We start from the raw sequence: 23,375 nt of genomic DNA, 5'->3' as shown, positions 1-23,375 counted from the left end.
GAAATGACTGATACTCTGCTTTGTACTGAGAAATGGTCTCGGGAACTGAGCTAGCTCTAGAAATGTCTGTAATCACATTTATTTCCAAAGGCATACTGGATTCATAGAAAACACTTAGCTTTCTAAAATTAGGTTTAATTAACAGTTTTGCCAGTAAATAGTGAAATTAAGTTTGGGGTTCCATATGCTTTGCTGAAGCTCCTGCATCAGGGAGGCAGAAGACTGAAATTCTGAGGACTCCAGAAGAATAGCTTTTGATATACAGACATCCTGCCCGTATTTTATTCCCCAGAGAAATACACAGATATACAGCTATAGTTGTGCCTCAAAACAGAAATTTGATACAGTATAATCATGCAAAGATGTTTTTGTTTTGATACTGGTTTTTTGTCACTGTTTACATATATCCAACTGTCAGGATTTATGTGGGAAAATATAAAAGCTGCACTCAGCATCTCACTATGTGCAAACTGGAGACCTGCAAGGGTCATTTACAAAAAGTAATTCGATTTATGTTGGCAAAGAAGAAACACACAAGTTACAGCACACTGAACTTCTCTTTTCTTCATGCAAGACCTGATACAGACAAATCCTGAAATTTTCGGGTGGATTATATTCAAAGACCATTGGAAGAAAGTACTTCTCATGTTTAACTTCTCTGGGTCACATCTTTGTTACATGTACTTTAATTATGCTATCTAGCAATGTCATATGCACTAGTAAATGTCATGAATAGATAAGTCACATTTCAGGTGGGATTTTTAGTGAATCTGTTTCTGAATGTGTTTAGATAGCTTTTATTGAAAACCTGCATAATTCTTCTATAATGTCTCCCTTCCTCCTGTCCTTGGCTGTATCTTCCTTGCATAAGATTGAATTACATTCTGCACTCATCATGCAAAGATCCTGCTCCCTCATTTCTTCTGTGAGCTCACACTTTGGGTGAACGATTTGAAGTCATGCATTATTGCACCTACGTTACCCATACTCCACTCACTTCACTCTTTTTGCTGGCATTACAGAATATTAGGCAAGCAAAAATGTGGGGACTATTTTTAGCGGCTTCCAAAGCATTAACGTTTTTATTACATATGAGAGCATGATGTGGTTCTGCAGGAGAGGCAGACATTTATCATCAGCTCTGTTTTGTATAAACCAAAAGATGAATTTTTTTAATATTAAGACCTTTTTTTTCATCGAATCTTTGGAAGTAGATTGGTATAAGCTTGAGGCATAGTTTACGTGAGTTTTTCAGGCTGTGCTGTCTTTATGGTACACATGTAGTTTCAGACTCATATGACAAACTATTTGCAGGATACACTTACATACTTAGAAGTGTCAACCTTGAAGTGACTGACCACTATTTGTATGCAGATCTGTGTCCTTTGTGAGTCATAACTGCTTTTTGGTATGATGCCAAAGGGATTGCATAACCAGGAATTTAAAAGAAAATGGGGAGAAGTCAGATTTTTACAATAAATTGCACAGTGCTCCTGCGAGGGAAAAAAAAGCAAGATGTTCTACAAAGAGCCCCTTTATGGCTTATTTTTGAACGATGCTCAAAGTTTCATTTACTCTTGGGAGGTTTTCTTGTTTGTTTGTTTTTCTATTTGCTGACACAAACAACTTTGTGCTGAGGTTGCTGCAAAAATAAATGTATTTTTAAGAGTATCCATTCAAAAATAGTAAACAAACTTATTTGTTTCCTTTGAATCAGGAAGTGAAGCAAACTTTATGTTAAAAGTTCGTCCTCTAGAGAAATACCCTGTGGATCTTTATTATTTAGTTGATGTCTCAGCCTCTATGCACAACAACATAGAAAAACTAAATTCCGTTGGATTTGCTTTATCTAAAAAGATGGCGAATATTTCTCTTGATTTTCGACTTGGATTTGGATCCTACGTGGATAAAACTGTATCACCCTATATTAGCATTCATCCAGGTAGAATCCATAACCAATGCAGGTATGTAGTCTTTGTATATTTACTGTTATACTGAGAAATTATTTAATTACACAAATATGCATTATGCATATTTATTTGTAAAGCTCTTCAGAATTGGTCTTTGTTTCATTATACCTTGGTTCTCCAGCAAAGTTCCTAAGAAAATGCTGCAAATTATTAGACAATGATTATTGCTGAAATATCTGGTGAGTGATTTCAGAAAAACTGTTTCTGTATCAGAAAAAATGTGCAGTATTTTCTTTAGCAAAACAAGCCAAAGAACATGCTGCTTTGGTATATTTCAATATGTTTTGCATTTAATTTTATAGTCAACTGTTGTGTTCTTAGTTTTTTTGGATATATGTTGCCTAGATTCATCACAAAGTTTTGTACTTTTTGACCTAGGACTTCTCTTCTGGTGTATGGTCATGTGTTCATTAACTCTTTTCATAAAACTCTACTTTTGTTGATGTGATGCAGTTTCTTTCAGCTCATTGAATGAACAAAAGCGATCCTCTGATCTAATTCCACAGTTGTAATATGAATGAACTCCCATTTTAAATAAGAAAGGTGTTCTGGCTTGCATTTGTTTTTTCATGCCATGTCTTTTATACCTTGTGTTCAACACTTACATAAAGTGAGGGATCACTTCCAAAACCTTCTGGAGAACAAGATTATTCATAATCAGTTCAAGTCTGTATAAACTGTAATACTTGGAAAAGTGAATATTAACTATTCATACATTCTTGCTCATTGTTACCTTTCCTGGGAAGACATGATCCAAGGACTGTGAAGTCCATAAGTATCTTTTTTCATTTCAGTGATTTTTGAGTTGGGCACTGGTAGTGGAATTCATTAGATAGATAGATATAAATGTCTATGTCTGAAGTAGTCCTCTAGACTGTCTATATAGTCAGTGGAGATCAGTTAGCACTGCCAGGACATGATTCATTTTGCCTAAAAGTAGACATCTGCAGAGGTATTATTCCTTACAGTGCCAGTTTCTCTTCATTGACTGTAAATTGAGTCGGGGGCAGGCAGGTTATAGTCAGATGCCTACATCGTATGCAACAGAAGGTGAGATGAAACCTGCTCAGCATCTCTGAATCAGATGAGCACCTCAGCTAGTGCCATAAATTCCACTGCCCTAAATGGGTCGCAGAGCAGCGACCTGTACAAGTGCTATGGCATTAGCTTACTTATGTCAGACTTCATCCTTTCTCCCCTTATATATAGTTTCAAAAAGTATCATTTACAACTAAGATGATACAGTAAATGGAGTTTCCCATCCATTTAATGAGGTAACTGTCACTAATCTCAATATTAGTTTTCCATACATTTACTTACTGATAGTGGATGTAGTAACTTAAATTTTATAGTAGTTTTGATCCAGTAACCCATGTATCAAGCTATTAAAGGATCTTAATACTGCGGTGTAATAGTCCTTTCTCAGGATAATGAAAAGCAAAGCTGTACAGCTCAGCAGATGTTCCAAAAGGGGTGATATACTCTCTGCAATCATATCATCGCTCACATCATGTTTCTTCTAGTTCTGTACAGAAATGCTACATATGTACCGTTACTATATGAACTAAATTATATTGTATACATTTCCATAACATACCAAAAAAAATCTATTGTTCATAGTAAATTCAAACTAATCCCTGCTGAACTTAATCTCACTTGAAGATATTTTTCTTTCTTTAAGTATTTCTTTCACTGTGCATATATACATCTTCATTAGTAACAAGGTTGATAGGGAATATTTACATCTCCTTCAAATGGAAAATATGGAATGTGTTAGACTTTTGTTTTGTTTTGTTTTTGTTTTTGTACAGTGATTATAATTTAGATTGTATGCCTCCTCACGGTTATATTCATGTGCTATCCCTGACTGACAATATAGCAGAATTCAGAAATGCAGTGAATAAACAAAAGATTTCTGGGAATATTGATACACCTGAAGGGGGTTTTGATGCGATGCTCCAAGCAGCTGTGTGCCAGGTAAGGAGCTTATTAACAAAAGACTAACTGGTAGTTCAGACATGGAGATATATATATATAGGTACAAGAGTGCTCAGTGTTCCTGAATTCAAAATGTCAGTTCTAGGACTGATAATAGTAAAATTTCTTCCTCCTTTTCTATTATTTCCCCTTTAGCTATACATTTCTGTTTCCCATTGAAACTGATAAAGGAGAGCATAAGGAAATATTTTTCAGTATTGGTTAATGATGTTCTTTAACCAGCCTAATCAACATAGGATGGGCAATGAAAGCCACTGCTTCTTGCTTGAACAGGCACATGTATTAATTTCAGCCAATTACAAAATTCATTTCAAAAATTATTAAAGCCCTCCTTGTGTTCCTAAAAGTACGGACATACCATTTGACATTTCTTCTACTTAAGAATGTATTTGAAAACTGAAGGATCAGTTACATATCCGCTCATGTAGATAAGGAAAACAAATGCACTTCAGTGTTATCAAAAACAATACAAATCAACTAAAAATTAAATTTCGTATATTGATAAAATTTCATCACCGTCTCTCCCATGCACAAAAGGATGAAAAAGATCTGCATCAGTAGTTCCCAAACTATAAGCATATTGAATAATAAGAATTTGTTTGCTGTAAAGGGCTCTTTTGCATGTTGTTTTTCTTCTGTGCATAGTAGTGCAATAGACATTTTGAAAGTTGGCTAATTCGTGGGTTTGCTAATGCTCCATAAGATACTCTTTCTGTTGCTCTTAAAGAAAGTAATTCAACACCTGTCCAAATCACAGGTTTGGTGTGTTTCTCATCTCTTGGGATGGTGTCGGGACAATTCTTTTATCTTGTCCATCTTCACATTGTCTTTTGGAGCAGTAGAATGAATCAAGGCCAAAAAGGAATCCAAACTGTGTTAAAAACTAATACTTTGGCCCCAATTTTATTTTCACATTTTGATGAGCTGTAAAACAGGGAAATAAAAGCCACTCTTCACAGACACAGTGATCACAGTTGTTATAAAAAATTATTCTGAAGCTTTGGAAAAATTCCTTAAAATCAGTGTTTCTCATTGGGCACATTCCACACTTATGACATGTAAGCTCTAGAATAATATATGCTTCCAAAAACAATAGAATGGAAACATTTGTGAGAATGGGGAGGCTTTCCTGCTAACTGAATTGTGAACCAAAATGGATGAGAACAATGTGATTCATAACTACCATAATGAACTATAATTTACATTAATGTGCACTCATTTGCCTACAACAGAACTTTATAACTTGCTCCATCTTGCTTTAACCAATACATCCCTGTTGCAAGCGCTAGCAGGTTAGGACATGAAGCTTCTTTAAAATTTTGGTTGCTGTGACGTATGTAGGTAGGAGTCTTGAGGTGACAAAATGAAATGATGGAGTCTTAGGAGCAAGAAGTTTCTACAGTGCTGGAGAAGAATTTGAGATTATTTAAGATGTTGAAGATTTAACCTGTTTATAAATAAAACTTGAAATACCCCTTCTTTAGGGAAACACTGTCTAGGATTGCCTGAGGGAGGCTGATGCCTAATGTGTAAGCTGGAAAAGACACCACACCCCTCCGTACTTATGAGATACTCCTTCCCCATTCAGAGCTAGAAGGGAATGAGCCTGAGAAGGGAGCTAAATCCCTCTTTGCAAAGCAAAGAAAAGAAAGGTAGAGAATAAGTCGTGAAGCCTAGCTGAATGCACGGACTGCATTGCAGATGCACGTTTCACATGAGATGAAAGATACCTGGCAGTGTTAAGGGAAATGGTAGAGATGAGACAGCCTGGTAGGGAGGAGGAGCAAGGAAGGAGGAAAACGGGGGAAAAATGGAATTAGTGAAGAAGAAGATGGAATAATTGAGAGAGGGAATAATGAAAAAGAATATGAGGTGTGCCTCTAAAGTTTGATTTGAAGCAGCCATTTATTGCTTGCAGGGAAATAAATGTTATGGAAATACAAACTGGCACCTAACCCAGTTTAGATATCAGCTTGCCCTGCACTGAATTTCTAAAACATTAAATTCACCCTTGCAGATACCACTTTGCTATTAATCCCTTTAGATGGTGGACAGATGTACTATTTTGCTGCGTAATAAAGAATTTCTCAATTTGCAGGTGCGTGAGGACACTCAAACTTTAGTTTATTGGTTGATCATATGCCAATGTCCTTTCTGGAAAGCTGTGTAGGAAAAAGAAATTATAGAATGATGAGAATATAAAGTAAATAAATACAAAGTAAAAATAGAAGAGGGCACCAAGTGCCAATACAAATGAATGCATATTTTGTTGATTGTAATGATACACGTTTCCACATAAAAAGCTTTAAATAGCCTGGTTTAAAATCAGTGCTGCTAAGCAATGTAATATCTGAAAGTAGACTTTTACATTCATTTTTCATTTTGTTATTTATTATTTATTATTTTAGAAAATAGGTAGTTACTGCTTTCTTATGCTTAATTTTGTTTTCTTTTTAGAGCCATATCGGATGGCGCAAAGAAGCAAAGCGACTGCTTCTTGTGATGACAGATCAAACTTCCCATCTGGCTCTTGATAGTAAATTAGCGGGGATCGTAATTCCCCATGATGGAAACTGTCATTTGAAAGATAATGTGTACGTCAAAGCTACGAGTATGGTAAGGTATATGTCATACATTCTGCCTTCAGAGAAGTGATGTAAAACTGCATGAATGAGGTTTTAGATTGCTGCCAAAACATTGCTTTTAATTCAGTTATTAAAATAGTATTTTCCCAGGTAGGCAAGATGTGAAATGAAGAATCAATCACCGGGAAATACTGACATTGTTTTTGTCTGGGATAAAGTATTTTGGAGTCTGAGACACAGCAGAGGAGAATATGTTACTGAGTTTGGTGTGGTTTTTTATTACTATTTCATACGATGAGCAATTCTTACATATGCATGCATCCTGCTAGTTGGACAAAGGTAGTGGTCATGCTTTACGGACTTTGATTGATCAAAAAGACTTAGTAAAACAGAAGATGTATAACAGCAATGAGCTAATTCAACCATGATGGATTAGAAAATATTCTTGTGCCACAAAACTTTGCTGTGGTAATGTAGCATTAAATACATTTGAATCTCAGAGGTTGAAACCAATGTGTGGTAATACATATCTGTGCAAAAAGTTACATCAAATCTGCTGTAGCAAAATAATACACCTTCAGCAGATATTTTTAGCTTTCAAAATAATTTCTTCAAGAATGTATAAAGTAGTCATGAGTGATTGAAGACAGGCATTTTTTTTTTCTAAGATTTGTAGTTTTTAATTGCTTTGGCTATTTCCATAAATAAATATGAATCATTTATTTAAGATACATGAATCACTACTTAATTGCCATGTAATCACCAGAAAACAGAAATATGAACTGTGGTATCATTAGAACACATTACAGTTTTATTCTCAGTGCTAGCTGCACTTAGTTAAAGTATATAGCCTGTGTTCAGCCCAAGCCAGCGATGTGCTAGTGAAGTCAGTGAGAGCTATGTGTAAGTTAGTCTAGACTTGAACTTAATCCCAGCAACTGGTGTTTGCAAGGATGGTGGGGCAGCAGGAAGCAGCCGCCGTATGGTGTGTGCTCATGAAATACGGGAGGTTTCTGGGAATCGGTGGATGTTTGGGACCTTGCTGAGCGGAGGAGGGAGCTGAGCGTGTGCTAACAGGAAGGTTGTTTGGATTTCCGATTATCTGATGTTCTTGCATTCATATACTCCCTCTGTCACCTCTTGGATATTCCCTCACAGATATCAGGATTATGTATTTCCTTCCAGCCAGTTTCAGTATTTCCACAGTGTTCCTAGGATATAAACAAACCCTTCCTTTATTTCACTTAAAGCAAATAATCCCGAAACTTTCCTTTCCCAAAGCAGAGCATACTTACAGGTTGTGGTGTTCCTATCTCTTTTTTTCTTTCTCCCCCGCCCCCAATTTCAGTGCTATAAATGAGAGGAATTTTGCTCTGCTTATTAACAATTGCTGAAGGTACAAATCTTATTCTGGTGTTGAGGATTCCTTTGGTAATAAAGATATTGTCTGTTTCAGAAAAAAAAAACAACAATTACATTTATTTTCTGTCCAACTTGAGAAGTTACATTCTGTTTCAGCTGGAAAACCTTACCAATATAAAATACAGACAAATTAATTAATCTCTTTCTGAGGAACTATGACAGATTGATGGCTGAATGAAGAGAGTGTTTTCTAGATTCTGGGCTGAAAGACCATGATTTTACTGTCCCATATAGAAGAAGAAATCTCCATGATTATTGATATTGACGCCTTTTGTGAAATGAAGTAGTCTTTTTAGCCTCCCAAATGAAATGACCATGAAGGATGCTTAGTGGTAGCACATTTTGGCCTATGTGTTTTCTGGCTGCTAGCCCATATCTTTTTCAACCACAGGCTAATTCTTGCATGTCCACGTGTAATAGTGGGCATGCACATAGTAATAGAAAAGGGGTAGAACGGAAATCTTTCTCAGTATTAGATATTTTCTGGAGTAGATTTGACATGATAACACAATAGTGTCTGTAAAGGTAGGTGTACTGTTTCCTGCTTTTTTTTCTTCTCACTGGTATGTAGCCTGTGATTATTTTAGTCATAGAGATCCATAAAGAAACTTCAAATGAACAAGTAAAATCAAGGGGAAAAAAAGACTATTTGATATTTAAACGAAATGTCATGAAAGGCTGTCAGCTTTTTAAAAAATATGTCATATGAAACATATTTTTTGCTTTTTTTTCCTTACCAATGCAATTTTGTTGTGCTATGCTAAATTAAAGAGCCATCTGTAATCACATTGTTTTCCTACTTTGATTCTTAGCTTCTAGTAGTCTTGAGAAGATTACATTTTGGCATATTTTTATTTCCTCCTTGTGCCAGTTAAGAGGACTTCGCTTTATTTATTTGCATAAGCTTAACATTTACATCAGAAGTGTTTCCAGTTAGTCACTTTTCTGCTTGTTTCTTTCTAACTTTTGCTAAGCAGTCACACAGAGGTCAGCAAAAAAGCATAAGATAGGCAAGAAATCTAGCCCATTTTAATTAGATCTGTGCTTGGTTAACTCCCTTCCTAAAATACTTAACATCTGTATTAGTTATCTTCTCAGCTTAACAAAGTAGGTTAAAATAATAAAATGAATGATGTAATTGGAACAAGAAAGATGATCTGAAATGAAAGTACATTCGCCTGAGCAGTAGCAGAAAGAGTTAAGATAAAAATACATAAAGTACAGCAAAGTTTTTACAGCAAGTAGAATGAGGCTCCAAGAGTGACCAACAGTTCCTTATGTCATCTCTTTACATGCTTAAAATGAAAAAGATAGTGTGGGTCTGTTGATGCTTTTTTTTTTAAAGTCTCTTCTAACAAAAAGAAAATTTTTCTTTCTAACCTGAAGTGAGACTTTAATATACTACTAACCAAGCTGGACACTCTAGTGAGTTAGAGCTGACAAGTATACTTGTAAGCAGACTAGGTAGTTTGGGGATCTAGTCCCTGCAACCCTTGCATGTGTATGCATGTCATCTCTTGACTTCAGTAAGCTCCATCTGAATAAGTTTTTGTTTCATGAGGGCTTGGAAGCCCATTTCTGATACCACTAATCCCAGAGTTTTGCCATTAGTTGCAGAGATGTTGAAGGGCCACTTTGCTGGAATTCGGACATGTCTAGTGTCATGTGTTAAGCAGGGAGATTGACTTATCTGACCACCATCTCATGATCCCTCAACACCGCCCCTGTCTTTCACACATTTGTAGAGCAGGAGGTATTTGCAGAACGTCTGGCTTCAATCGCCTGGGTCCTGGGACCACTTGGTGTGCCTGCGATCTGCCAGACAGTTGCATGTGGCCTGTAGGGTTGTGCAGCACAGTGGAGGCCCCACCACTGGTCTGTGGTCATGGAGAAGGCAGGATGCTGTAGTGCTGTCTTGCAGGCTGTTGAGAACAGCAACAAAGCCACTGCTGCTGCAGCTGTAAGAAGGCCCATTTATTGCTACCTTTCATCACTTATCTTAAGGAATATAATCTCTTACCAAAGGGTAGAAAAGTTGAGAGAGGCGTGGAGCCTGGCTAAGATCAAACTGCAGCAAGAAACTCCTTTGTTCTTTCTATATGAGGCTCTTTATAATGGAGCAATATGATGGAAAACGGATTTTGCCCCCTTGCATAACTTTGTCTCAGCTGTCTTGGCATTCAGATTACTGTTAGGAGAGCAGTCAACTTACAGGGTGCCTTGAGTAACAAGTGGCACTCTGAGGAGAAATGAATTGTGCAGGGAAACAGAGTGTGCTTGTGCAAGAGAGAGACAATATGAGGCAGATAGTGAAAAATATCAGGAAAAGAAAGACAGCGGAAATATGTGGGGGAAAGAGGTTGAAGGACTTGACATAAGTGGAGGTGTCCAGATTAAATCTCTGTAGGGGGAAACACAGGCCAAGGCCCCAGTCACTTCTCTATGTTTAGTCATGAATTTTAGTGTTGAATTTACTTCTTGGGAAGTATTCATACATGTATGGTAAATAAACAGTGACTTTCAGATACAGTTTGTACAAGCCCAGGTGTACAAGGCCCACTGGGAGCACAGAGACATCCTTGTGCTTCCCCATATCTTAGATGAAGGTATAGCAATGTACCTCTTGTTCTCAAATCCATGTCAGATCTCTCAATGAGAAGTGTAGAAGGGCAGGTCACTGGCACAGCACACGTCATCATAGGTGCTTCGCCAAATAGAGCAATGTCATTACTGGGGACAGACGTGAAACTCATGTGACCTTCAAGCACAAGAGTGGTTAAGAAAATGTAGCAGGTCATTGCAGTGAGGACTGGAGGCATCACCCCTAAGGCAGGTCTTGGACATACAGAGAAGGAGAAAGCTGTCAGCCGTAAGTAATATGTACAGAATACTGACATTGCTAGAACCTGACCCAGTGGCTGTATTTAGCTGATGTGTCTGATCCCTGGTGCCAAAATACATTTCTGAAAAACAAACTTTTAATTACTTGCCTTGCTGTTCCCAAAAGCACACCTCATCTCAGTGCCTTCATGTTGTACTTTCTCCCTGACTTTTGCACAAGAACCCACCAAGATTCTCTGGAATCTTGTTATTCTTCTAGGTGGACCATGGACAACATCATATCTGTATTTCTTAAGCATCGGACTCGAACCAACAAAATAGTACTATATGAGTTAGTCCTCCCACTGTGCAGCACCCCTGCATAGTTGGCAACAGATAAGCCTGTCACAGTCTGGCTGATGCCCTGATGATTTTTTTTGTCATGATCTGTTTATTTGGTTGGTCCCACCTTCTTTAGGGTGTAGACTTAGCATTTCTCTGTACATTTAGAAATAAGGAGTGGGGTGGTTTTGGAATCCTGTATTGTGTCATATGTGAAATATAATGGTTTTTCCTACTAATCTGGAGTCTTTTCTTTTCTGTTGTACTTTCCAGGAGCATCCGTCTCTTGGGCAGCTCTCTGAAAAATTGATTGACAATAACATCAATGTTATTTTTGCAGTTCAAGGAAGCCAGTTCCATTGGTATAAAGTAGGTTAGAAACCTGATTTCTTTTTCCAATTTTGAAAGCACAATATTTATATTAAAAATTAAAACTGTGCATAAATTATTGTATTTTTCATAGGACCTGTTACCTCTGTTGCCTGGTACTGTTGCAAGACAGATAGAATCACAAGCAGCAAATCTCAATGATTTGGTGGTAGAAGCCTATCAGGTATGATGAGAGTGATAATGTTGTATGACGTATTTGTACAGGGATTTTTCACCTTTCATAGCCTAAAGTTGGAATTTCCAGGATCTTGACTTCTGTCTGAAGTCCACGAGGATAAGTTCCCTATTTTTCTGAATGTCCAGGTTGGTGTTGGTAGGTGACACTAGCCCACAATAGCTCTCAAATTCCCAGGCTGTCGGGGTCTCAAAGCCAAGAGCTAGCACTTTTTCTTTTCTAAGGATGCTTCTAAATATGCTGTTTGATTCTCTGCACCTGTTGCCATGTAACTTCAAAAGAAATGTCTGACTTATTTGAATTTTGGCATCTCAGATCTTTAGTTACAGACCAGACACCACTGTCTAGGCACCATATAAATTCAGAGCAAAAAGCACAGTATCTAGAGATTTTTATAGCATAATTCTTAGAAAATAGACAAGAGGTGGGAATTTACAAGGAAGTAGTTTGACAACAGTGGATATTGTGGTAAGCAGGATTTACACTGCAGAAAGCAGTGTAATGACTCAGGGGTTTGAGGCATGGCAGTGAAGAAAAGTTTTGATAGGGATTTGGGAGAGAACAATGGCAATGGCTTTGTGAGCTCTTGCCTGGAGTTCTCAACTGAAAGTAATAGTATGGGAAAGAGCATAAAGTTGTTTCCCACAAATGACTGACAAGGAATGGCAGCTTGAAAGTGGAAATTGGCATCTTGATAGTGAATAAGAGATAGCCTGGTAAGAGGGGGCATAAACAGCTTTGAAAATGAAGCCAAGCAGTATACATTTGATGTACTAGAGCACAGAGAGCACATAGAGCAGCATCAAAATGAACATGATGGGTTGGATGGTTGAATGCTGTTAAGGTGTGCAAGTTACACAAACATGCAAGTTCCAGAAGTTGAAAAATCAGTTACAAAGCTATATGCAAGGTATCAATATGTATCACATTATTTTTAATTAGTTGGGCATGGGAGGCTGAAATTTTCCATTGTGCTAGGTTAATCATCTAAATCAGGCTATTTGCTTTCAGCAGATTGGCTGTAATGCAGAGCCAAGTCCCATGTCTGTTCCTAGTCAATAGAGTGTGTTTGTGCACATTTTTCTCACTGTCATGTTGGAAACATTGTGCAGAAGGCAAAGGCATTCAAAAGCAGAGGACGTTAGGTGTAATCAAATTGCAGAGAAGTTCTCCTGATATTGTGCTTTCTCTTATAAAACTGAGAAACCTCATTTTAAATATGGAGGTTTGCAGGAAATTGCTGGCAAAAAATTTTGAAGGTAATAGTCTTTTTGTATGCCACTTCTACACTGTCCATCCTAAATTGTATCCTGGTTTTTAGAGCACAGTGCAGGGCAAACATTCAAGGAGAGGAAACAAAAATTTACAAAATAATAATTTAGTTCAATTGAAGGTTCTGTGGGACTTTCCTGCTCCGGCCACCCCCAGTTTGCTCTTGCCTTATTTTCATTTTTGTAGGCAGTATCTTCCTTCCCATCCTAAACTTCATTGGATTTGATGCTTTGAGATTTTTATCATAGTTTTAGGGGCTTGTAATATACAAACACATGGTGAACAGTGCTTAAATGTTTTGCTTTCTTGAAAGCAAAAGTACTTAGATAAGAAAATAAATTTAGTGTTAGTGTTTGATGACAGTGGGCCTCTTGGACTCTTCTTCTAGGCAGGGAAACCTTAGGCTTAGTTGTGGAAAACCCTGGCTGAAAATCCCTGGATAAAAAGCCAAAGATGATTCACTAATTTTCAAAAAGTTACTAGGATAAACATGTGTTCGGATTCATGTAATTAAATTTCCATTTGTAGCAGTAAAAATATCCCACTAAACTAATTTTTTAAATACTAATATGCCAGGAATTTTAATAATCTCTTTGTGCAATTTTCAGCTCGTAGGTTTGTACAGAGCTTTAATAAATTTTTAAAAGGTCAAGAAGCAATATTCCTTCTTGGAAGGAAACAGGATTTTAGAGCATGCAGTAAATACAAGTTACAAAGTAGCTGGCTTTTTCATTATTTTATATTGTAAAAAGCCCTAAGGGGAATCAACAAGTTCTTGACTTATATAGTCCTAGCTGACCCAAATAAATCAGTAAGAATAATCCTAATAGCCTTTTGATCACCCTAAGGTTTGTTCAGAGAAAAGTTTTCCAAGACAGATACAAAATATCAGAAGTTTATAAAGTGTCAAGTCAATTAGGAACCTTTTCTGCTGGGTAACAATAGTTGTATGTATGTTTACTCTTTTATTTTAAATGTGTGGCTAAAAGGCAGTGTAGTCTCTCAAACAATAAGCAGTTTTTGTTGCGCACAGTTGTTAGAATAGATTTTCAAATTGCCAAAAATACAGCCTCAAAACCATTTTAGAAAAGATGGAAATGTTTTTATCTGGAAAACGTAATCCTCTTTACCAGAATTACCAGTTCACTGGTTGTATATATTTGGAATGTAATCTGGTCTTTATATGGGAAACAATGCTTTAATTCATTCCTTTATTCACACAGACAAGCTTTCTTCATTTTTAGTCAGACATAGTAGCCGTACTTGGTGTTAGTCACTAATGCATAATATGTTGAGATGCAATACAACTAAAACTTGTTTTCTGGTTACAGAAACTAATCTCTGAAGTGAAAATTCAAGTGGATAACCAGATCCAAGGTCTTCATTTCAATATCACTGCAATCTGTCCTGATGGAAGTAAAAAAACTGGCATGGAAGGATGTAAAAATGTGGGGTATAATGAAGAAGTATGTTGATAGTTCTTATTCTTCAAGGAACTGGAATACTTATTTTTCTGTTTGGTTGGGTTTCAATGGTGTGAAATCCTCTAGGGACTTACTTAAACTGAAAATGGATTTATGTGATTAATGATCACAGACTCTCTATTATTCTCTGGTTTTATTTTTCCTGAATCTTATTTTAATTCTCACTAATCTCATGGAACTAAGGTTCAAAGCTTTTCCTGAAAGCTAACGTCCATTAAAACTCTCCTCCTTTGTCCTTCACTGGGCACAATGGCCATGTTCATTGTGATGAAATCTGTACATAAAGAGGGTGAAAGATAATCACCCGGTGGAAAAGAATCACTGAAATTTGTGTTCCTTGGGTCTGTACGAGACGCCACCTTTCCCTTTCCTTGCTCTAGTAGTCTTCATGCACACTCAGGGCTGTGGATAATTAGTTTATTTTATAAATCAAATTAATAAAATTAGTTATTCCCATTTGGATTGGTGCCACCTACGGAATGAAACAGATTGTAAAACTGGAGCATCATGCACCGTGAAAATGCGGGGGAAGATGTCTGGCTAATATAAAGAACGTGGTTTTCTTCCCAGAACAACTTCTCTGCGCCTTGATATATTTATTTAATTGCTTGGACTAGTAGAGTAATTCATTTAGCTTGCCAGGAAGAGATCTGTGTTTCTGAAGAGCAGGGTCAAGAAGTTCTTTCCTTCTTGACTTGTACATATGTCTCAGCTGATGTGATTTTACTTGTGTCTGTGTGTAGAGATAGCAAAACAAATCAGTAGATTAAATGTGTGAATTTTGAATACGTTCATTTAGATGTATTTTATGCTGTTCTGAATTTTGTCTGCATGACTTGCTGATTAGCTTCTACAGTTTAAGGGAGATCTGCTATGTTTTTCTTCTTAACTCATCTCTTTTCCAGTGTTGTTCCCTGTACATGTCATAAGAAATAGGGCTGGAATTTGTTCTGTTTAATGAAAAGAAAAATATTTATATCTGTTTCTTTTTAATAAAAAGCCAAGACAGTTGATTGTAAAAGATTGCATGTGGTCCTAAACCTCTACTGCTGTTGAAAATGAGCCATCCTCAAGAGATTAATTTATTTTAACCGTAAATCCTCCTTTCAGTATTTGTTTACAGGCAAAATGCTTTTCCTTAATTCTCACATTCCTTTCATTGTCTAATCTTCTTCCTTCCTTTTCTTACCAAAACACGAAGTGTATTATATTCTGGAAGAATCCTATGGCCTCTTCAGGGTGCAAAACTAACTTTGGCTATGAGTGAGTGTCAGTGTTCAAGGTGGTGTAATTATTTAGTCGCAATATATTTAATCTTTCTGCTGCTGTGTTCAGACCCATCAAATTTCACAACTCGTATGCAAGACATGATTTGCCTTTTCCTCCCGTCTCCTTGCCACCCCTCCAGTAGTGTGTTGTACATGAAGATGATGTTTTCTAGCAGGGCTCTGTGTTGAATAAAAAGCACATTCTCTAGCTGGAGCCTGTCCTCCCCATGTGATACGCACCTGCCATATGAATTAGTTAGTGCATAGCGACACTTTTGCCCCGTAACTGAAGGGAAGAAGTCTCATGAACGGAGAGTGTAGGCAACTCGGGGGTTATGTGTGTAGTGGCACATTTAAGAAACAAGAAGAAGAAAAGCAAAGGGTGAGACAAAGCCTGTGTTCGCCCTCAATATGGCATTAAGAAGTGCATGCTTCTGCACAGCATTCTTCTCCTGTTGTCCGTGTAGGCAGCCACAGCCCCGCTCGCCACAAAGCCACCATTGTCCCCAAGGGCTTGGCTGTTCTCGTGTGGGGGTGCAGCAGGAGAGGGAGACGGCAATGAGAAATGAATGGTCTTAGTCTTTGCGGGTAGTTTCAACCTCGTATGTAATCAGCTTCTTAGGTTTTTTCTTTTTTTATTTGGAAATCTTTGTTCTTTGGTGGTAAAGAGTGAAGGTATTTGTTTGTGTTGCGCCCCTTTCTTGCCTTTTCCTCTTGATTATATTTTCTCTGTGAGGAAGCAAGGAAGAGTTATTTTCTGTCAGCAGGCTAAATAGCCTTAGTGAGAATACCCTGTCAGAAGCCTACCAGTCAAAAAAAAAAAAAATCGTGAAATACAAGATTGCTATCCAGTGAAAATATCACAGATGTCAGAGCTGCCAAAGAGTTTTGGTAGTGACTGATGCAAACTCTATGGCAGTCAGCTAACCACCAAAATGATCTGGAGTCCTGTGCCAGAACTCTGGAAAGCCATGGGGGCTGCTGCTGCAGTGGGCACTACCTGGGTGAGGTCCTGGGGCATGGTGGTGATGGCCATGGTGTGGCCAAGGGATAGGCACTGGGTCCACCCCAAAGCAGCACTTGGTCTGCCCAGGGCCATAGCAAGAGCAGCAAGACTCTTGCTCCATTCCCACTGTAGGAAAGGCAAAAATAAGCTGCTGCTAAGGTGTGAGCCATTTCTGTGTTTTAGTAGCAGTAGATAGGGCCATCCAAAAAACCTCTGTGGTTTCTGTTTGCACAGACCATTTCTGCAGCAAGAGCATTCATTGTAGGTTCTTTTTATGAAGAGTATCTCTTTCTGTTTGTGTACTGTATTGCTCAATCTAGTCCCAGTTCTCATCTGAGTATTTCTATAATATACACAGAATGTACGCATTAAATAAGATCAGGAGGATGATGATGGTAATTCTATGACTATTTAACTTGTATTAAACTTGTCTTCTGGAACTATGCATTCTTCACATGAAATGTAGACTGCTGTCAATCTTCTAATGTTAGGGTTCTAACTGTATTTGTGATGCCTATCATTATTAATATATCATATTTGACAAATGGCCACTGTGTATTTTGCTATTGCACATTCATGCATAATGTAAGATTCTGCTTTATTTATATGTTTAAAATTTTAAGCAATTTATAAGAAATAATAATGATGTAAAATCTGTCTTTATTTCTTCTTAGGTACTTTTCAACGTATCAGTTACAATGAAAGGATGTGATACAACTGGAGGAAGAAAATATGCAATACTTAAGCCTATTGGTTTCAATGAAACCGCCATCGTTAATGTGCAGAAAAGCTGTGCCTGTCAGTATGGAGACAGTGCAAGGCACAAAAGAGTATGGGCTGATGAAACTTTTTCTGATGGCAAACGGTCCCATTGCAGTGACAATAATTGTAGCTCTAATAGAGATACGCTTCCTTCGGAGAGGTGCAGACAACACCAGGACCAGCCCATCTGCAGTGGTCAAGGAAATTGCATAGATGGAAAGTGTTTCTGCTACAAAAACAAGCTGGGCAAGGTGTATGGCAAGTACTGTGAAATGGATGATTTTTCCTGCCCGTATCACCAGGGAAACTTATGTTCTGGTAAGCTGCAGTGTTTATGTCTGTATTTTGTTTTGTTTTGTTTTCTGAAGCTTATATATATGATGCAGCTGAAAACAATAATATAAGGCTGTCAAGTACAAGAATTGTGTGTGCAGAATTAGTGTGTGAAATGTCCTGAACAGCCGGGTAAGAACTTGTGCTCCTGGGCTTTCTTCACCACAGAGCTATGCACGGTCTTCAAAATTTCAGAACTGCTTTTTAGGGGATTTGTTGAGTTTTTTTAAGTTTAGCTATTTTAAGATTTAAATCTCAAACTTCTTCAGAAGTAATGATATTGTTATCTTGGATAAAACAGTAAAATTATTCCAGTAAGTAAGTTTATACATTTGAATCTAATGAGAATATGAGATACTAAGAGATGAGGAGGAATCGTAACTTTCAGATGAGGTTTTGATTTTCTAACACCCTAAATCACTCTTGTGAGAGATACAGTGACACTTGATTTCAAATACTGATATATATGCTAACACTGTTCAGAACACCTGCTCCAGAAAAGAGAGTGGAATTGAAACATAAACATATGACAAATATGCCAAAGAATTTTTTTTTTTTTTAGCTTAGTTTATTTTATTTTGTAAAGAACAAAAAGGTGAGTTAAGATGACAATTCAGAGCTTTACAAAGTCACTTTACATGTCAGGGTGTAATCAGTAGAAGTACATCAGTGCTCATTTTTGTGCGTGATTAGACTGTGTTTTGACATTGCCTTAGAGCACAAATGATGCTTTAAGAGTTGTTAGAAACTCTTATTCTTTTTGTGGCCTGCTTTATATTTTTTAAAGAAAGCATGTAAATGAAAATTGCATATGAACAAGATACAAAACGTGTACTTTTAAGTTAGAGTTATTAAGGAAAAATGGGATTGGATCAGTATCATTACTGTATCTGTGCCAGAATATTTTTTTTCCTCTCAGAAGTGATTAAATATTTTAAAATCTCTACTGCTGTCCTGCATCCTTCCATTTCACTCTGTACTCACTAATGAGTGAATTGAGGGACCAATTTTTTCCACCACAATTGGATAAATTTAGAGTAATACCATGGGCTTTAATAGAGTTATTTTGGTTTTGCTCTGCTGGTCACTGAACTTTACATAAAATGAAGACAAATAATGTTACCTAATCCTTTAAATACTTCATTCCAACACAAAGAATTACAGTTCATCTTCTCACTCTTATTCCCTCCCACCAACCAACTTTGCAAATTTACTACTTCTTAACCATAAGCAGACCTTTCAAACTTAGAAGCTCCTAAAGCCTCAGATGTGGTGCCCTGGTCAGCAGAGGAGACAAGGAAATCTTTGTCTAAGAGGTGCTGGAGACTGTTACCTGTGATGGAGTCCTGTCCTAGGGTACCACCAGGGGAACCTGCTGCCCGGGGCTATGGCTGAGCAGTGTGCTTCTTCGTGAGGTATCTTCCAGTGCAGAGCCTGGCTCTGAGATGTCCTATGATCCCCTTCCCCCCTCCATTTTGCCCAGCCCAGGCAAAAAAAGAGGCAGCCTGTACCTTGGCCTCACTCCCATTTAGGGGATCCCGTCTGTTACATGGGACTCTCTCCCTGCAGCTGCTCTGTGGATCCCTGGAGCACAAGAAGGGCCATTGCAGTGTGTGTGAAAGAAAAAAGAGGCGAGGCGAGGGAGAGGCGAGGCGAGGCGAGGCGAGGCGAGAGGAGAGGAGAGGAGAGGAGAGGAGAGGAGAGGAGAGGAGAGGAGAGGAGAGGAGAGGAGAGGAGAGGAGAGGAGAGGGAGAGGAGAGGAGAGGAGAGGAGAGGAGAGAGGAGAGGAGAGAGGAGAGGAGAGGAGAGGAGAGGAGAGGAGAGGAGAGGAGAGGAGAGGAGAGGAGAGGAGAGGAGAGGAGAGGAGAGGAGAGGAGAGGAGAGGAGAGGAGAGGAGAGGAGAGGAGAGGAGAGGAGAGGAGAGGAGAGGAGAGGAGAGGAGAGGAGAGGAGAGGAGAGGAGAGGAGAGGAGAGGAGAGGAGAGGAGAGGAGAGGAGAGGAGAGGAGAGGAGAGGAGAGGGAAAAAAGAAAAGAAAAACCAACGTGGCATGTGCACATGACCTTGGTACTCCTTCCTCCGCCGAATCTTGCTGTTTATCTGAATTGAATGCTTTCTTGCTAAAGAGAAGTTTGTTTAGTTTGCCTGAAGACTGTTTTCCTGGTTGTTGTGTAATTTTTAATCACTGCTGCTTTGATCCAAGGCAACAGGGAAAATTCTAGTAAAACGTTTTAGGATGACATCAAGGTAGCAACTTTTGCTCAACTTAACAACAAACAGCAGCCAGAAATATGTATCACGCTGGTAATTTCAGCCCAAATTGTTAACTTAAAAACTAATTAGGAAGTGAAGGTCTAAATTATCTCTGTTTAATGTAAAGCACCAGCAATACAAACATATGCATATAAAAATTGACTTCCTATGTTTTCATAAAACCGTATGACTCACGGCTCTCTGATGTTGCAGGTAATGGTGAATGTGAAGCTGGAAAATGCAAATGCTTTGCTGGCTGGGAAGGTGACCGTTGCCATTGCTCGTTACAATCAGCAAAGCACTGCCTGAATTCAAAGGGCCAGATGTGCAGTGGAAGAGGAAAATGTGTATGTGGAAAGTGTGAGTGCACAGATCCAAGAAGCTTTGGCCGTTTGTGTGAATATTGCCCTACTTGTAACAAAGCCTGTGAAGAAAACTGGTACGTTTCTTATGCTAGACTTGACTTTTTAACTCTGTAGTGTTGAAACAAGGAGAAATATTACTGCTTGGCTAGATGTGTGCTGTATTTCTTAGATATTTAGACTGTAGGAAATTGAAACAATTCCTACTTGAGACTTTTCTCTATGTAACTGAGGGGTTCACACTGTCAATTAAGAGAACTGCATGTCCATATCTGTGTTCACCAGTCTGTGTCCAGCTTTCAGCTTTCTGAAGTCACAGGAGGTGTGTCCTAGAGTATCTTTTTTTTCATATATTTATTAAAAGATGGTTCTTCATATGAAATCTTCCAGGTTGGAAATAAAGCCCATGAATTTGGAGGTTTAGTTTACTCAGTTTTAAACCACTTAGTCTTTACTGTGCTAGTTTTAAAGCCTGTCATTTTTACTTACCCTTGTAAAGGAAGGGATAGTGTGGAGGTCGAAATAAGCACCCCAAGGAGGAGAGAAGCTAGACCAAGCTGTCAGTGGCACACTGGCTGGTGCTGGCTTAAACAGTCAGTGAAGTCCTGTCTTTGGGCACGGCTCTTCTACGCCCTCCTGTCAGCACATGTAATCTTCTGCATCCCACTGTGGCCGAGAGGGTGAGAGATCAGCCTTTAGTTAGAAGGGAATTGTCATCAAAACAGAATTGTTGTTTATTTGTATTCATTTGAATTATAGCTCATCTGGTGAATCTACTGGAGAGACAAGCTGGGCTATATCTGAAAAGGTGACTGCTAAGACTTCACTAGATAAAATGCAGTTAGCCTTGCTGGCTTACACTTGTTCAAAGTCACTGTGAAATGCATGCCTTTGATAAATTCAGAAGATGGCATAGCTTCATTAAAAATTCAGTCAGGGCTTTTTCAGGATCACTTGTGATGTCCATCTTCTGCAAGGCTATAAAGTGAAGATGGCAAGACTGACAGCGCTGCCTCCCGCTGTGCTGCTGACCCTCTGAACTGCCCAGCAGTGGGACCTTATGTGGCTTTGTCTTAATGTAACACCCAAAAAATTATTAACAAAGCTGTGTTTCCTACACCTATCTCTTCCCTTCAGTCCCAGCGTGTATCCCAATAAGACTGATAGTTAAGAAAGACTAGGCCTGAACTAGAGGCTGACAGCTGAAGAAAGGGTGCTGGACCCTTAGCTACACCCCTGAAAAGTACACTTCGCAAAATGCAGAACAGGGGCCGGATGAAGGTGGCTCGAAGCCAAAGACATGTTTTACTTTACGACTTCTGGCTAGTTGGTTCTGAGAAGCATCACAGGGATAAAATGCTGAGAGAGCATCACATTACAGAAAAAAAATAAATGTCGCAATGTTTTTACTAACAACAGGAAAGCATTATGTGCAAGCAATACGTCAGCCTGTTTATACAATCTCTTTAAGGGGAGTGCAGAGAAAGACATAGGTTTTTAATTACATTTTTATTTTACAGGAACTGTGTTCAGTGCCATCATTCTAACAATGCATCTCAAGCTAAACTTGACCAGTGCACAACCTCATGCGCTTACCTGCTGCATTATATTGACCAAACTTCAGGTACGTGACATTTTCTAGGTAATTTTAATAAGAGATGAAAATTGGTTGGGATTAATGTTGAAATCACCACTGTTACAACGTCTTTCAAAAGTGTGTCATATGATTACAATAACAAAGAAAGAAAGCAGGAAGAAGAGAAAAATCACTCATAGCTTCAGGAAAAGTAGAAGATAAATAATAACAGGAAATGTGATTGGCAAGCATTGCTAAATCAGATTTCCCAGCTCCTTGAGAAGTCACATCTAATAATAATGAATCCTTCCTGAGCAATGCTTAAAGAAATATATCTAAAAATCTGTTATGGCATCCGTATGTTTTATTACTTTGGATATGCTTACATTATTTGATATTACCAGAAACGAGGAAGAATGAAGTAGAATGCTTACCTCACGCTCAGTGATGTTTAAGTATTCCTTTCAAGTATAAAAAACTGCACAGTTATGAGGGCTATGGAAGAATAAACATTTTTTAAAATAAAATCTCATAAAGCTTAATCAGTCCACACTGCAACAAAAATGCAGGTAAATTATTATCTTTTGTCACTTCACATTTTTGTACGTCTTTTTATCTTACAGTTGTTCATAAATGAGAAAACTAACTGCGAATACTTTTCTCATAACTTTAGTATTAATTAAAGGAAAGCTTGCTGTGTGAGAGAGGTTTACCAGTGAGGAGAGCACTGGACAAAGATTCAAGGAACCACATTTTCTTTCATATTTTGCCAATGATCTGCATTGTAATCTTGTGAAGATTAAACTGTCTTGGCCCCATACATCTCTAACTATTCATCCTCTCTATTTCAGCTATAAACTCACCAGCTTACAGAGAATTTACAGTGGCTAACACAATGAAGCCTGAGTCTTAGTTCTGTAGATTAAAGGAATAATAGTTTCACCATTTTTCTACAGTGGATCTTAATGGGAATTACCTTTTGTGATATGCCCTGCTTTAAAAGCTTGCATATGGCAAATTTTCCCCTTAACTTCCTTATTTTCCCTTAACTTTTATCAGGCTCGTGTTACATTTATGTGACATTACTATGCAGTGGTAGATTTAACCGTGTTTGAGGGACATGCCTGTTCCATACATTAGGCTTTACACTTGTGTTTTCCTTTCGTTGCAGAATGTTTCTCTGGACGAAGCTACTTTAGAGTCTTTTCCATAATCTTTATAGTTACCTTTCTGATCGGGTTGCTTGTTGTCCTTATCATCAGGCAGATAATTCTGCAGGGGAGTAGCAATAAAGTTAAATCTTCAGCTGATTACAGAGTATCTGCAACAAAGAAGGTAATTGATTTCAGAGCCATCATA

General features: G+C 38.1%; 1 protein-coding gene across 6 annotated transcripts in view; it reads left to right on the top strand.

Moving 5' to 3' along the window:
• Positions 1-23,375, top strand: part of ITGB8 (integrin subunit beta 8) — a 56,032-nt gene that overhangs the window by 18,490 nt on the left and 14,167 nt on the right. For 5 of the 6 annotated variants that reach the window (XM_087773543.1, XM_087773557.1, XM_087773551.1 and 2 more), the window contains exons 4-13: positions 1,718-1,964; positions 3,782-3,947; positions 6,426-6,584; positions 11,411-11,506; positions 11,601-11,690; positions 14,306-14,440; positions 17,407-17,812; positions 20,292-20,517; positions 21,961-22,064; positions 23,188-23,351. In XM_087773543.1, coding sequence (XP_087629669.1) covers positions 1,718-1,964; positions 3,782-3,947; positions 6,426-6,584; positions 11,411-11,506; positions 11,601-11,690; positions 14,306-14,440; positions 17,407-17,812; positions 20,292-20,517; positions 21,961-22,064; positions 23,188-23,351 — 1,793 coding nt within the window. The remainder of the gene's footprint in view (positions 1-1,717; positions 1,965-3,781; positions 3,948-6,425; positions 6,585-11,410; positions 11,507-11,600; positions 11,691-14,305; positions 14,441-17,406; positions 17,813-20,291; positions 20,518-21,960; positions 22,065-23,187; positions 23,352-23,375) is intronic. The other variant, XM_087773586.1, reaches the window with a different exon arrangement.

This window comes from Nipponia nippon, unplaced genomic scaffold (genome assembly GCF_047370975.1).
Source record: "Nipponia nippon isolate SJK-2023a ecotype South Korea unplaced genomic scaffold, ASM4737097v1 scaffold_1, whole genome shotgun sequence".
In the NCBI taxonomy this organism is placed as follows: Eukaryota; Metazoa; Chordata; class Aves; order Pelecaniformes; family Threskiornithidae; genus Nipponia; species Nipponia nippon.
The sequence above is the reverse complement of the archived record's forward strand: the minus strand, read 5'-3'. Positions and strand labels throughout refer to the sequence as shown.